This window comes from Pseudorasbora parva, chromosome 9 (assembly GCF_024679245.1).
Source record: "Pseudorasbora parva isolate DD20220531a chromosome 9, ASM2467924v1, whole genome shotgun sequence".
NCBI classification, from domain to species: domain Eukaryota; kingdom Metazoa; phylum Chordata; class Actinopteri; order Cypriniformes; family Gobionidae; genus Pseudorasbora; species Pseudorasbora parva.
The window spans coordinates 26,382,094-26,398,481 of NC_090180.1; the positions used below are offsets into that span (position 1 = coordinate 26,382,094).

Sequence of the window (16,388 nt, forward strand, 5' to 3'; positions counted from 1 at the left end):
TTAAATGTTACTTTTTTAACTTTCCTGTATAATAAATAAATGAAATGAAATTAAATGAGCCTTCGAAAAGCTTTTAGCGACTCTGATAATGATTTAAATTTATGTCTGTCATAATAAATGAGTCCCATCTTCATGAGATTGTACCCGCTGTTACGAAAACAAAAAAGGAAACACGCCATGTGACTCCTCTTGTCCTTGTGCTGGTTTTGAGATAACGCAGGTAAAGGGGGAGAGATGTTGTTTCTGGGCTGTTTGGGCATCCTTGATCCATTTCACGATCAGTTCAGTGTTCAGAGAGGGAGTCTCTGGAAAGCTTTGTTGTGTCGAATCACTGCTGGAATATCCATAATCCTACACAGATGATAAGATTAAATCATTTGTAACTCTGATGAGAGCAGTCTCAGAACTATGGTACAGTCTAAATCCTGACTGGAAATCCTCACATATACCATTTCTTTCTAAAAGGAACATCTCTTTTAAAGGGATCCCATGGTGTTGAGACTTGTATGGCTTAATATAACATAAATGATGTCTCTTACTGAATTATGTGGTAGAAAACCCATGAAAGATCTACGTTATTTAAAAAATCGATTTTATATTTGGACCATGGGCGGCGCCATTTTGTTTGCGTTCTAGGTTGATGACGTAGAATGGTTGAACTCCTCAATCAGCTGGCGTTACCCGTAGCTATTTTTACCACAACGCAACTCGAAAATTGTTTCAGAGTTAAACAAAACCAATGAATTGCTTTGTAATTGTACTTAAAACACACTCAAACATACATGTGCACACAAACTCACCTACACAATTCACAAACAGATCGGCGGGCGCGCACACACACCTGACAGACTGCTCTGTCTCAATCGAGATGTTGGGCTGCAGGGGCTGAATCTGAAATCTACCCCCTATACCATGAAATAGGGCATTATTTGAAGGGACGGCCATTTGTAGTGTTGTCCGACACCAGTGGACATGTTCGAGTGCAGTCATTCAGTCTCACGTTGCACCGCAATAACGAGTGTACAGCCGATTTACAAACAGCTGTCTGACTTCACGTACTCATCTTCATTCACTCCTTCAAGTTGTATTAGTGAACAAAAGCAGGGAATGTTACTTGTGTCTTAAAAATGAAAGTTTAAAGATTGTGGTTAATTCACTGAGCTTGTGCTCAAACATTAATGCACAAACCAATCCCATGCATCATCACCAAAACATCCTGCCTCTCTTCCTCACGTTACCCTATCCCATCGTCCTTCCTAGATATTTCCCTCTGCTGGTTACATTAGGCATTACAGTTAATCTACTGCATATCAACAGTCTATCTATGATATCAACACAGGGAATAGTGATTGAGGGTTATGTATGCGCGCACGCTGTGCGTGTGTGTGTGTGAGCCTGTGAGAGAGAGAGAGTTTGTGTGCACATGTATGTTTGAGTGCGTGAAGTCAGACAGCTGTTTGTAAATCCGCTGTACACTCGTTATTGCGGTGCAACGTGAGACTGAATGACTGCACTCGATCATGTCCACTATGGTGTCGGACAACACTACAAATGGCCGTCCCTTCAAATAATGCCCTATTTAAGGGTATAGGGGGTCGATTTCAGATTCAGCCCCTGTCGTGGAGACTGAGCAGCCCAACATCTCGATTGAGACAGAGCAGTCTGTCAGGTGTGTGTGCGCGCCCGCCGATCTGTTTGTGATTTGTGTAGGTGAGTTTGTGTGCACATGTATGTTTGAGTGTGTTTTAAGTACAATTACAAAGCAATTCATTGGTTTTGTTTAACTCTGAAACAATTTTCGAGTTGCGTTGTGGTAAAAATAGCTACGGGTAATGCCAGCTGATTGAGGAGTTCAACCATTCTACGTCATCAACCTAGAACACAAACAAAATGGCGCCGCCTATGGTCCAAATATAAAATCGATTTTTAAAATAACGTAGATCTTTCATGGGTTTTCCACTACATAATTCAGTAAGAGACATCATTTATGTTATATTAAGCCATACAAGTCTCAACACCAGGGGATCCCTTTAATAGCCTAGTCGGTATAGGGTCAAGCATACATGTTGTTGATTTTGATGATTTAACAAGTTTAGCCAATTCTTCTCCTCCTATAGCAGTGAATAAGTGTAATTTCTCCTCAGTGATACTACAATGCTCTGTCTGAAGTGATACTGTAGTAGACAGCTGCATGGTTATAATTTTATTCCTAATATTATCAATCTTACTAGTAAAGAAGTTCCTAAAGTCATTACTGCTGTGCTGTTTACAAGCTTCAGGAGTTGAAGCTTTATTTTTTGTTAATTTAGCCAATGTATCGAATAAATTCCTAGGGTTGTGTTTGTTTTCTTCTAAAAGTTTTGAGAAATAAACAGAGCTAGTATGCAATTTCTGCCTTTCTGTATGCAATCATGCACTCTCCACAAATTGCGAAAAGCCTTCAGTTTTGTTTTCTTCCAGCTGCGCTCCCTTTTTCTGACTGCTGTTTTAATTTCGTTGCGTTTCATAAAAAAGCTTCAGTATTATGAGAAAATTTAGTTTTCCCCATAGCGTCTAGCAGCGCAGTACGAGTGAATATCGAAAGGGAACTGTAATTTGTACACAATGTACACTTTCTTTGACTTACCATCCTCATTTTTCCACTCTTTGCAGATCATAATTAAAGAGTCTCTGTCAACAACATGAGTTGGAGCTTTCTAACTCGACTACTGGAGGAGATCCACAACCACTCCACATTTGTGGGGAAAGTCTGGCTAACTGTATTAATCATTTTCCGGATTGTTCTGACTGCAGTGGGAGGTGAATCAATCTACTCAGATGAGCAGACAAAGTTCACCTGCAACACTAAGCAGCCTGGCTGTGACAACGTATGCTATGATTCCTTTGCCCCCCTCTCTCATGTCCGTTTCTGGGTGTTCCAGATAATCATGATTTCCACCCCCTCTGTCATGTATCTGGGTTATGCCATTCATAAGATTGCCCGTACCTCGGAGGAGGAATGGCGCAAGAGCCAGCTTTATCGAAAGAGGAGCCGCCACAGTCAGTGGAGAAATGGACACCACCTAGAAGAGGTCTGTGGAAATGTAGAGGATGAGGATGCAGAGCCAATGATCTATGAAGAAGACACTTTGGATATGCAGGAGGTCAAACCAGAGACAGACAAGGGCAAAGGCCAAGATCCAATGAAGCATGATGGCCGCCGGAGGATAATGCAAGAAGGATTGATGAGAATGTATGTGCTTCAGCTTTTATCTCGTGCCATCTTTGAGGTGGGATTCCTCACGGGTCAGTATCTCCTTTATGGCTTCCGTGTTAACTCTTCATATGTCTGCAACAAAATCCCATGTCCACACAGAATAGACTGCTTTGTTTCACGACCCACTGAGAAGACCATCTTTTTACTCATCATGTATGTTGTGAGCTGTCTTTGTCTGCTGCTCAATTTTTGTGAAATGTTCCACTTGGGAATTGGTGCCTTCCGTGACAGTCTTCGTAGACGTCGAAGCCAGGGCCAACAACCTTCCTACGGCTTCCCTTACACCAGGAACATTTCTAGTTCTCCACCAGGGTACAACCTTGTGGTTAAGTCTGACAAACCAGGTCTCATTCCCAACAGCATCGTCTTACATGACCAGAACATGCCCAGAGTGGTTCCAGAACAGCATTGTACAAGTCCTGATGAGAATATTCCATCTGACCTGGCTACCTTGCACCACCATTTACGAATAGCCCAGGAGCAACTTGACATGGCGTTTCAGACATACAACACAAAAAATGCTCATATTTCCAGAACTAGCAGTCTTGTATCTGGTGGCACAATGACTGAGCAGAACCGGGTCAATACAGCTCAGGAGAAACAAGGTGCACGACCTAAAGCAAGCAGTGAGAGGGAAGGGACAAAAAATGGAAAGACATCTGTGTGGATTTAATGGCAAAGTCTTACCTGACTGGTTAACCTGAACCATTATCCTCAGAAAAATGTTGTCCCAGCCAATACAAATGTTAGTTAGTGAGGGCATAATTGAGCAGCCCCCAGGTTCTGTTAAACAGTAAACAAAATTAAAAATAAATATATTGTAGAAGAGTGGTATTGATTTCTAATTCTATTCCCCTTTTTAGAATAATTCTTAATGTTATTTTATTTAATGCTACATATATTAAGTGTTGTGTTTCACTAAATTCCAATGCATGCAAGTATATTGACCATCTTGGTAATCTGTTTAACAAATTAGTCTTTGATGGATCATTAATTTAATTGAAATATATAAGAACCCCTGTGTATCTACTCCATTCAAATAATTTTCATAACTGTAAGACATGTTCTCCTCTTTATGTTCTCCTATTGTTATTAGTCTCTGTCTCTGTTCCAAACTTAAGCGAGTTGCCCACCTAGCCCTAGGTTTTAAGGAATTTGCATGCTGGCGATGCCAAGGCTGTTCCAGTCAAGCAACAAGATTATGCTCCTTTATAACATTTCTAATAGCATCAGCATCACATGTATACTTTGTGGATAAAGCAATCCCTCAATGCATTGTAATGAAAGTGTAATCAAATATAGTGGATGCAAGTTGCAAGAAACTCAACTATAAATATACTTGCTGTACATCTTAAAAATGTATTAAAATGGTTATCTTATTAAAAATGCACTTTCACACGACAGGTGTCTGTGCTATGTATTTTGGCCTTAATACAACATCTTTATTACAACATCTGTTATCTCATTTACACATCTTTGGCTTAGTGATGTGTTTAATGCCAAACTCAATTTGAATCAATTGTGTGTGTCAGTTTTCTTGTGTGATCATGAGAAGAGTTGTGCTGATAAGTGATATTTAACATTGTTGTTTTGTAAAGTGGTTTTACATCGTAGGGGATACTGCCTTAAAAATTAGATGCCCTTTTAGAAAAGGTTTTGGAACAGAGCCTTTAACTCAAAGTTAAAGGGATACTTCATCCTAAAATGAAAATTCGCACAAAATTTTCCCATCATTTTCTAAAAATCACTGTGTTCTACAGAAGAACGAAAGTCAAGTCATGCGTTCATATTATGTGGCACTAAAAATATGCATTGAGATTTGATGATGTGCCATTTAGTATGAAAATATTTGAAATGTGCAGTTTTATTTACATTTGTCATTATTAATTGACCCTCATGTAATTTAAAACATCTATAACTTTCTTTCTTCTGTAGATCAAAATTTAATTACATTGAGGTCTGATGGTTTCATGCTACAAAAAGGACAGAAAAGCACATTAAAAAGTATTATGAATGTGGTCCGAATTTTGTGCTATATTTGAAGTCTTCTGAAGCCATACAACAGCTCTGTTAATATAAAATCATTATTCACTGAAAACATTGACATTCAAATTTCATGAGTTCATGAGTGAAGAAGTATGTTCATGAAGTGGCATTGTTCCATTTATGAACAGATTACTATTCAGTGTCAATGTAGTTTAAAAGTCTGAATGCTTCCTTAATGTACCAGGTTGAGTAAGTTTCCTCCCCTGTATTCAGAGTGATGGCCTATCAGATTTCGAGGCCTATCTATTTAACACTGTGAAACCACTACCTGAGGGTGCGTCATTGCAAGCTCCGGCACGTGGCAAGGGCGTGCCGCCATTCAGTGCAGGTTTGTTTGGTCTACAGCCCAATGATGTGCAGGCTGTTATTATTTGCAGTTGTTTTACTGTAAATGCCTGTGAGCCCCAGCAACTCATACTATCAGTAATGGTACAGCTATGTGTTTCCGTGACGATCATTCGCAGGAAAACATTCTGGTTACTATCATAACATCCCTGAGAGTTGAGAACATCTCGGTTACGTATGTAACCCTCATTCCCTGAAGGAAGAGAATGGAGACGTTATGTCAGTACTGATGAAATGGGGGTTTAGTTTAGAATTAGAAATGAGAAATTTGCCTAATGCAACCCCGCCCACTGCGTGGGTTTAAACGGCGTTGCATAGCAGTCATGCATTTATGTTACCTGCTGAGGAGACGAGGCTGACCGCCCTGGCCATACCAGCGTTACAGCGGATGTGGCATGGGGATGTAACGTCTCCGTTCCCTTCCTTCAGGGAACGAGGGTTACATATGTAACCGAGACAATCCCTTTCAGTGAGTACACTACGAGTTACGTCAATACTGACGAAATGGGGTCCCAGTCTAATCACGCCACAGCAGCTGTCTTCCAGCATCCTGAGCTGACCTGAGCACCCTGACCTGACAGGGGGCCGGCTCAGCTACCAAGGTACACTGGGAAGCATATCCCCCTTGGAGAAATGCAATCATATGCCTAGCTATAGGGAGGACTAAGGAATACATATATGACCCACGTATGGGCTGCATACGGAGAAACCTGGAGTATCCAGCCGCAGGTGGAAAAAATTTTCAACCCCAGGGGTGGCAAGGGTCTTGCCAAGGGAAGACACCTGCTCAAGGAGACTTACTGTGGAGAATACACGTGACGGTTTGCCTGCGGGGGAACCGTGCACACGGGCACCTAGCCTGACACGAGGACTGGGACCATTCGGGCATACACTCTGGTGCCGGCATCAACAGTGCTGGAGGAACTAGGGCCTTCGGAGAGGCTCACCTGAGTGCGTATAAGCACACGTATCCAGTCCGTTTTTGGAGGGGAATGGCGCAGCAAGTGAAGACACCAGCGTGTGTCCAGTCACTGGCCATCTGGGGTAAGTATACGAGAGGACACAGGCTCCACTTGCACATTATAGAACCTAACGAATGTGTTGGGTGTCGCCCAGCCTGCAGCTCTACAAATGTCTGTCAGTGAGGCGCCACACGCTAAAGCCTATGAGGCAGCTACGCTCCTAGTAGAGTGTGCTTTAACCTCGCAAAGTACTCCTCGCGAGGAGACAGTAGATCGGGGTGTGCTAGAGGGGACCCTCGCTCCAGAATGGAGATAATTGTGTCTTGATCGCAGCACTGCGATGGTCATGTTTCCGCAGTGAAAACATGATGCATCCATGAACGCGAGCTCAGCATGCGCGAGGCCCAGACACACCAAACAGGGATCATGCGATCGCACCCAGGAACGAAGCACGGGTGAAACATCTTTAAAAAGTGTGCAGCTCTTTTAGAGAGAAGTTTTACTCAGGCAGAGTGTAGAGATGCCCAGGGAGAACACACACACACCTGCACAGTTCACTGCGCAGATCGGACAGGAATGCGGAACCCGTTGGAATATGCCGTATCACCAACACTTTGGGGAGACACTCGTCTTGAAGAGATATAATGCTTAGGCAAGTAGTACTCGGCTCATAAGCAGAAACTGACTGCTTTGCAGCGCCGTTTATACCCACGCAGTGGGGCGGGTTTGCATTAGGCAAATTCCTCAGACCCATGACATTTTCATGTCATTGGATCATTTTGATTAAGATTGAAGGCAGCTGGCTTTCTAAGCGAAACCCCCATTTTGTCAGTACTGACGTAACTCGTAGTGTACTGACTGAAAGGGAACTAGACACTGGGGAGAATATTTTGCTATTTTCTACTTGAATATTATATATTACTTGAATATTATAGGCTAACGCTAGTTAGAAAAACTAGCCAATTGTTGCGCGATATGTACATCACATGCAAATATTGATGGGGTAACCTGGCAGTGTAAAAGGTGAAGATAGCAGCAATTATCAGCCTGCAGATCGAGGCGGGGCTGCATTTGGGGGCGGGGCTGCATGTGTCGCCCCGCCCACAACGCGTCTCATTGGTAAGTTCCTAAAGTATGACGTCGATTGAGGTGTGGTTTCACATGGAACGGAACTGCACAACCCGCCCGCCTGCAACACTTTTCATTGGTTAGTGGCGTCAAGTTTGACGACGACGTTATGGCAAACAGGAAATATTCTGAGGCAGTATATGTTCAAGACAGCATGTTTTATGAAACATTGATATTCTGAAACGCAGTTGTACTAATAAACATATTAGGGATATTATAACAGGCAAAACAGCTACTCATAAAAGTTTATGGTGGAACAGTGTATTTAGAAATATAAACTGGAATAAAGCTTGGTGTATTTGTGAAGCATACTGCTTGAATAATAAAGTAAAATAAGTTACATATAAAATGTTACATGGTATATATCCAGCTAAAAATTTTAAAGAGGTTTAATTTAGATATAATTAATGTGATTTTTGTTCAATAGAAAAATTATATATTATTCACCTATTTTGTCATTGTATATACACAAAGATTTTTTGGGTGGACATGGAAAATTTCATTAGAAGGAAAGCAAATGTTATATTTAAATTAAATAATTTTGATATATGTATTAGTGTTGTCAAAAATATCGATATTTCGATATATATCGATACTGGAATATCTGAAACGATACGATTCTCAGTTTTTACAGTATCGATATTAGCTGCGCTCTCCTCTCCGACCGTCAGCGAGCTGACACACACCGGCATATTCTCACTCAGCCCGGTTAACCTCTGAGCACGGCGAACACGCGTTCTGCTGAACTTTTTCCTCATGACAGTGTGTTAGTGTTAGTGTGTGATCGGTCTGAATTTCGCGCGGGATTGCACATAAATTAATTCTAGCCTACTAATGCCCGCAGATTTCGTGCTCCACATCTGAAGCGCACACACACATAGCCTACCCTGATAAAGCCGCCTCTGACATGATACAAGTGCAAACATTTGCTTCCTTTTCCAGCATATTATTGGTCAAATACACTCAAAGAATTATCAGTGCACATCTGGAAGAGTATTAACGTAAACACAGTCGCAAACAGTTCAGGAAGAACGAGTAACAGGAACAGTGTGGATCCATGCGTCTGTTAGTCTTAAAGGGACCGCAGTCATTTGCTATTCAAACTACAAAAAGACAAACGATCACACTGCTCTTGACTGATCAACTTGTGTAACTTTAATAGTTTCATCTGTACGCTATTGAATTTTTTACAAAGAACATTATCCAATGTTGTTTTAAATGTAATTACTATGCATTTTTTAAATTCAGTTTCTTATCTGAATGTTAGACCTACCTGAAAAAATAAAGCAGTCTTTTTAATTTTTATCTTCTATTCTATTGCATTTATTTGTGCTATTGTTTGTAATCTGTTTATTTGTTCTTATTTTATTAGTGTTTACTCGTCTTTTTAAATTCAATTTACCATTCGAAATCAAGCTTTCTTGTGCTGTGTGTAAGCTACTGCAACACAATTACCCTATTGTAAAAAATACATTGAGATAGCAAAAATTTGTGAGAATTTTAATAGTAATTGATCAATTGATCAATAATTGTTCAAATCAAAATGATGCCCAACCCTAAGGAACATGCTGGCCACATGAATTTTTAGTAAAAAATAACAATGAATAATAAGTTCTGTTGTCATATTAAGCATCTTATCTTATTTATTTATTTTTTTATTTATTTTTTTACTGTGGTATCGATATATCGATATTTTAGTCTGATATCGTATCGAAGTCATAATTTTGGTATCGTGACAACACTAATATGTATATTATTCCAATGAATGTAATAATAATAATAATAATTTCACTTTTATTGTACAACTTTTTATTATTTTGGGAATACAAGAAGAAATGGTCAATTTTATTAATTTTCTTCAGGAGACCTATTGCACCAGTTTGAAGAATATTGTGAATAAAAAAGCAAGAAAGACTTGTTATATTCTTAACCTTTATCAAGGTTTGTACACTCTGGCATTTTTTTTCATTGTTCTTTTTTTATTTTGTTGTATATATGTATTAATATGTACTAATATGTATATATACAAAAAAAAAAAAAAAAAAAAAACAGGTCAATAACAGTGTTTATAGTTACCTTTCGTTCAGCCACTCCGATGTAACGTCAGTGACTGACAAATGGAGTTTCGCTTAGAAGCCTATCATCTCCGAGAACTAGAAAACGCCCAATGGCAGTGCCAATGCCATGGGCATGCAAGATTTGCTTCTGGGTGTGGCCGGTCTCTGACATCTTCCGATGGGCACTCGCACTGTCTGAAGTGTTTGGGGTTTCAACACGCTCAGGCAGCGCTTGTGGATGAGTCATGTTCCCACTGCGGGAATTTGGCCATCTTCGTGTTGCGGTCGAGACTCAATGAGCTCCGTGTGGCCACCGGAGTGAGAGTCCCCTCTGCCACACCCCAATCTGACGTCTCCACGCGAGGCGACACTTTGGCTGGTGGCCAGGGTGACTTGAGGGTGATGGTGTGGAATTCAGCTCCGATTCTCATGCCTCGGCCCACACCTCCCTCTGTTGCACCGGTACCCGCAAGCTTTGAGATAGTTTCGTTCCGCACTCCGGAGGATGATGAGATGTCGGTCACCGCATCACAAGGTGGGCAAGAGTCCTCCGAGGATGAGCATTCAGCTGTGCTGCCGCCTTCGGGTGTGCCAGCATTGCCCGAATCGGACCCGGAGTTGACAGCCATGCTTGCCCGGGCAGCCGCGGTGCTTGGTCTGGAGTGGAACCCTCCGCCCCGGCCAGAGCGTTCACTGCTGGACGATTGGTTTTTGGGTGCGCCACGTCAGGACAGCCATCCTGCCGTGCCCCCAATTCCTTTCTTACCGGAGGTGCATGAAGAGATTGCACACTCGTGGAGGGCCCCGTTGTCTTCCCGCGAGCATTTTGCAAGCTCTTCCGCCTTCTCCGCCCTCGATGGGGCGCCTCTTTGCATGCCATGGCAACTCTTCAGGCCTACCAGGCCAAGTTGCTGTGTGACATGCACGAGGGTGGAGCCGATCCAGGGCTCAGAGATAAGCTGCGTGCCGTGACCGACCTCGCTCTCCGGGCAACGAAGGTTACTTCGTGCTCCCTGGGCTGGGTGATGTCCACAGCTGTGGTCCAGGAGAGACTTCTATGGCTCAACGTGCCCGATATGCAGGACGCAGAGTGGACTCGTTTTCTCGACCCCCCCTATATCCCCACCCGCTCCTGCGTGGCAACAGCCTTAACCCGCGCCACGCAGTGCACTGCAGGAAACCGCCCCAGTCCAGCCCCGCAGCCCGCTAAACACCAGGCTATGCAGTGCTCCTGACGTGGACAGCTCAGGGATGGGCAGTTCTTTCCAGGAGATGGTAGCAAGACCGCTCCTTCACCGGGTGGAGGGCTTGGGGAGGAGAATCTTTCATTCTGCTGCCACCCTATTGTGGTTAAAGAAAGAACTGACATACCCATCCCTGAGCACCCAGAGACCGGTGATGACAGTGTGCGCCGCCCCCGGGCCATACCGCTCTCGTCCCTCTCTGTCGCCAGCCCCCTCTCAGAGCAGACCCCAGTGGAACGCGAATCCTTCGCAGGTCAGGCGCAGTTGTTACCAGTGCCCCGACACCGGGCCGCTATGCCACCCACGTCCGGGCCGCTAACACTGCCTCGCTGCCCCACCGAGGATACTATCAGGCTCGGCTACGCGATTCAATTCGCTCGAGCTCCTCCCCGCTTCCGGGGTGTCCGCTACACCATGGTGGGGCCCAATGCCCCTGTCATGCGTGCGGAGATCGTCACCCTACTATATATAAAAGTCCGCTGGGAGACCATCGATGCTGGGAGCCTTCCCGGACTCCATGCCCTGAAGGGCCTTGTATAACTCGTTGAGGCTCATGGCCTTACTGAGTTCTGTATTGGCATCCTCAGACACCTGTGCCAAGCTTTCAAAGAAGACATTGTCACTGTCAGGCTCTGCAACACATTCACAGCTGTACAGCTTTTCGTAAAAACAAACTGCTCTCTTTCTAATATCAATGGGGTCAGATAACAACACCCCAGATTCAGAGTGCACAGCATGAAAGCATAATCTTTTTTGTCCATTCCTTTTTTCTAAAATTTATTTGGAGCATCCATTTGGTCAATATTCTGGAAACGGGACCGAACCAGAGCTCCTTGCACCTTAACCTCTAAAAGATCACTAAGCTGAGTTTTTTTTAACTGAAAGAGTTTCTAAAACATTATTCCCCCCAGTTAAATCTGCTAATTCTTGAAGTTTAACTATTGATGTCTCCAAATTTTTCATTGATTTGGATAACTGTATAGTGATATTTCGAGTATGCTGTTGACAAAGCTGTTTAATTTGCACTTTACCAAAATCCCACCACTGATTTAAAGACTGGTAAGAGTTCTTTGTGGCTCTAAAATTTTCCCCAAAATATTTAAAAGTATCCTTAAAATGTTTATCATTTAACAGTGAACTATTAAAATGCCAATAAGCACTATTTGGTCTTGTGGAGCTCAAAATAAAAGAACACACCACCATACTATGGTCAGAGAAACGAACAGGAACGATCAAACATTTACTAAAAATACCACATTGATGTTTAAAACCATAAAATCTATCCAACCTAGCTAAATAAAAAACCCTCCCACGGGTATGAGCCCAAGTATATTGCCTTAGAATACCATTGACATGTCTCCATATATCTGTCAGGATCTGGGTTACTTCTCTGTTTCCCCTCACTCATACTCTCCCTGCGTCCCAATTCGCATACTATCCATCCTAAATAGTATTCGAAAATAGAATTAGTATGTCCCAAATCGTAGTATGTTGAAAAGAGTATTCCAAAGATTCCCGGATGGTTTACTATTTCCGGTCCGAATTCACAGTATGGATCGATGGGCACTCTAACGGCTGATATTGCCCACAACCCATTGCGAGTTGGACGAGGATTCGATTAGAACTACAAACGCGGATAAAAAGCGTTAAAAAACTACAAACATGACGGATGTGCGAGTTCGACGGTTAAGCATGCGGTTAAGTAGAGAAGTTTAGATAAAGGGGTTTGAGTGACCCTATCAATATTTAACCTGACAAAAATATATTTATTCAGTGTTGTCCACATTATATTTCACATGCAGCAGCATTATGAACTTTTGTAATGACACGTTTGGCCATTAACTTTTTAATGCATCATTACCCAGATAGCACACATACGTCGGGCCGATGTCGGCGCGATGCACAAAGTTCCATCGGAAAGACATCGATCAGAGAGCGTTTGCTAATTGGGACAAAGTCGCCGAGACATCGGCATTTGATCGCGAATGCTGTCCGGCCGACGTGTGGACGATGCAAAACAGCAAATCCTGGCCACTATTCATGGGCTTTCTAGGACCTTTATTTAGGTCGAACCTTTCGGGTTACACCCAGATAGCACACTGGCATAGAATCAACGTTACACTCACGGCATTAAAGACCAACGTCAGACACTCCATTCAAAACATCAATTTACGCAGATGATTTACTTACCTTATGCTGAATGACGTTGATGTCAGTTGAGTGAAACACGATGTTGATTTCAGTTTGGTACAGTTAACGTTAACACATTTTCTGTTTTAAAAATAGCAAATACTTAATACTAATAATAAGATACATTAGCCTGTTTATGTAATAATCACACATAACATTCAGTTAACATTGTTTTAATATTTACAGAGCAGTTACAGATAGCCTACATGTTTAGAGCAAACAATCTATATAAATATTCAATATGACAATATAATAGAAAAGGCATTTAATAGAAAAATATATATAATAGAAAAGGCATTTACATTCAAATACACAAAGAGGTAGGCTATACAGGTACATAAATTAAAAGCAATATTTACTCAAGAACAACTGATCATGTACCAGACACATTATTTTTATTGGAGCACAAAAGGATATGTCAGTCAGAACATAATGAGACTCAAATCACAGGTTCTTTTCTAATGGTGACTGAGACTATGTGACTCTTTTTGTGTTACACAAAATAAATGCATATGGGTGAGTAGATGGTTTATAAAGAAAGCTTACCCTTGAAAATGTAGGGCAGAAGAATATTGCAGATGAATTGGTTTTCTTTTGCAACTATTGCAGCCTACTATCAGCAAGTGTAAACTCCTTGGTGAAAAAGGTGACAAAGATGTAACCCACATTTTCAATAGCATAGAGAAAATATTTTTAATTACTTTAAAAAATAAAATGCATATTATGAGCCAAAAAAGAGGTTTAAACCACACTGAAAAGTCATTATTAAATACCGATGAGAAGGATGCAATACCTTAGAGTCCGCAAAGTCCAGCCAATCTCTTGAATTAAATATCAATTGTTTATATATTGACTACTGTGACGAGCATCCTCGGAAGAATCAGCGTCGCCCTGGTAACCAACACAAAACACCTGCACCTCCTCATCGCCGGCTGATCGGTCACAGCTGCTCCCAATCAGCCCACAGCCACATAAGCAGCACAGACTGAGCAGATGGGGAGACTGAGGTCTTGAGCCGACAAAACGCTGGTCTAACCTTTGTTTCTCTGTTCTCCCCAGAAAGCAGCGAGTGACCGACAGCCCACCCCTTTGGAGCACGTCTGGGTCCCCCACTTTTGGTTGGATTGAGCACTGAAGAGCACTTAAAGCACCAGCCACCAGGCACCGGATTCCCTTCCTTCACCAGTTTGATTTCACTGTAAATAAATCTACCCTCCGGGGCCACTTTTCACGAAGCCTGCCTTGTCGAGTGGTTCTTCACCCCGTGACAGTGGTGGAGAATGCGGGCAAGTTCGTGAGGAATCACCGACAAGTTCATCGCTCCACCCCTTAATCCTTTTTTTTTGTGTTGTCCTCTCTTCCTGTGTAGACACCGGGCCGGGGGAACGCGGCGCACTCGTCCCCACGATGGAGGAGGTATTACAGCGCCTCGCAGAAGTGAGCATCCGCCAGCAACAGATAGTGGAACATCTCGCCACTCGCCAGGGCAGGACAGAGGACGAGCTCTTCGCCGTCCGTGCCGCCGCCGCCCAACGCGTTCCGCTACCTGATCCTCGCGCCCAAGCTACCCGCCTGCTGCCAAAGATGACTGCTGATGACGATGTGGAAGCCTTCCTACAGGTCTTTGAAAACACCGCCACACGTGAGGCATGGGCTGAGGATGATTGGGCACGTGCGCTGGCACCCCTCCTCACTGGAGAAGCCCAACGGGCTTATTTCTCGCTCCCCCTTGAGACCGCCGAAGACTATAACAAAGTCAAGCGGGAAATTTTAGCGAGGCTCGGCCTCTCACCAGTCTGCGCCGCCCAGCAGTTCCACGAATGGGAATTCAAGCCCCGAGTACCAGCCCGTGCCCAGGCAGCCGAGCTCAGCCGCATCGCGCATCACTGGCTATTGGAGGGGGACCCCACCGCAGTACAGGTAGCGGAACGGGTAGTGGTCGATCGACTTCTCCGCGCGCTACCCCGCGCTCATCGGCAAGCGGTTGGGATGAGGAATCCTACCAACACCCTGGAACTCGTGGAGGCGATCGAGCTGGCGGATGCCGTCCATCATCGCGAGGCCGGGGACCGACCGCCGCCGTTCCCCCGGAGAGTCGGCCAGGAGCGACGCCCGCTCGAAGGGACCCCGCGACCAGTCAGCAGGCCGACGGTTCCCCCACCGCGAGATGAGCCCATGCCCAGCGCTGAACCTCCATCACCTCCGCGAGCATGGCTGGCAGGTTGCATCGTCCACCAGCATGTACCCTCGGGAGCCCCCGAAGCAGAAGTGATGGTGGAAGGAAAACGGTTCCGGGCCTTGCTGGACTCAGGCAGTGCGGTCACCCTAATCCAGTCACGGTTGTGCGCCCCTCGAAGCGGCCAGAAGACCTTCTTACCGATTACATGTGTGCACGGAGACACTCGCCAAGTTCCGGCCCGCAGAGTCATCATCTCGTCACCCCAAGGCACCTGGCCGGTAGAAGCGGGCCTGGTGAAGGACCTGCCGGTGGCCGTACTGCTTGGGAGGGATTGGCCTGGCTTCGACAGACTGCTCAACGCTGCTACTCAGCCTGCCAGCCCGGAGGGAAACCATCGAAGACGGAGACGGCCTCGGGGACCCCGCCGCCGACCGGCCCTGCTCGCCTCTGACAGCGGGAGAGATGGTGAGTCCCCTGCCCAGAATACTAATCTGTTCTATGATATTTACCAACAGGCTGCTGGAGGGGGCTCATTCGCCAAGGAACAGCGGGAGGACGATCGGCTCAAGCACTGTTGGGCTCAAGTGCGAGTCGTCGATGGAAAAGACGTTCTCCCACGGCCCCATCCTCTCCCGCATTTTGTCATTGAGAATGGCCTGCTGTACTGTGTCGCTCAGCGGAGGGGGGAGGAGAAGAAATTGCTGGTGGTACCTCGAGCTAAGACCGAAACCATCCTGGAGCTGGCACATTCCCATCCCATGGCAGGTCACCTCGGGACAGCCAACACCACTCAGCGCATCCGTGACCGTTTCCTTTGGCCAGGCCTGGAGGCCGAAGTGAAGCGGTTTTGCCAAGCCTGCTCGACCTGCCAGGTCACTTCGCCCAAGACCCCTCCCCCCAGCCCGCTCATTCCGCTGCCTATCATCGAGGTGCCCTTCGAGCGGATCGGAATGGACATAGTGGGGCCGTTGCCAAAGTCTG

At 44.5% G+C, this 16,388-nt stretch overlaps 1 protein-coding gene and 1 long non-coding RNA gene across 9 annotated transcripts in view; one reads left to right on the forward strand and one right to left on the reverse strand.

The window, feature by feature from the left end:
- Nucleotides 1-4,658, forward strand: part of gjc2 (gap junction protein gamma 2) — a 469,070-nt gene extending 464,412 nt beyond the window's left edge. For all 8 annotated transcript variants that reach the window (XM_067452133.1, XM_067452129.1, XM_067452135.1 and 5 more), the window contains one exon: nt 2,653-4,658. In XM_067452133.1, coding sequence (XP_067308234.1) covers nt 2,682-3,929 — 1,248 coding nt within the window. In that variant the 5' untranslated portion in view covers nt 2,653-2,681 and the 3' untranslated portion in view covers nt 3,930-4,658. The remainder of the gene's footprint in view (nt 1-2,652) is intronic.
- LOC137088788 (uncharacterized) overlaps nt 1-16,388 on the reverse strand; it is a 192,172-nt gene that overhangs the window by 157,792 nt on the left and 17,992 nt on the right. The window lies entirely within an intron of this gene.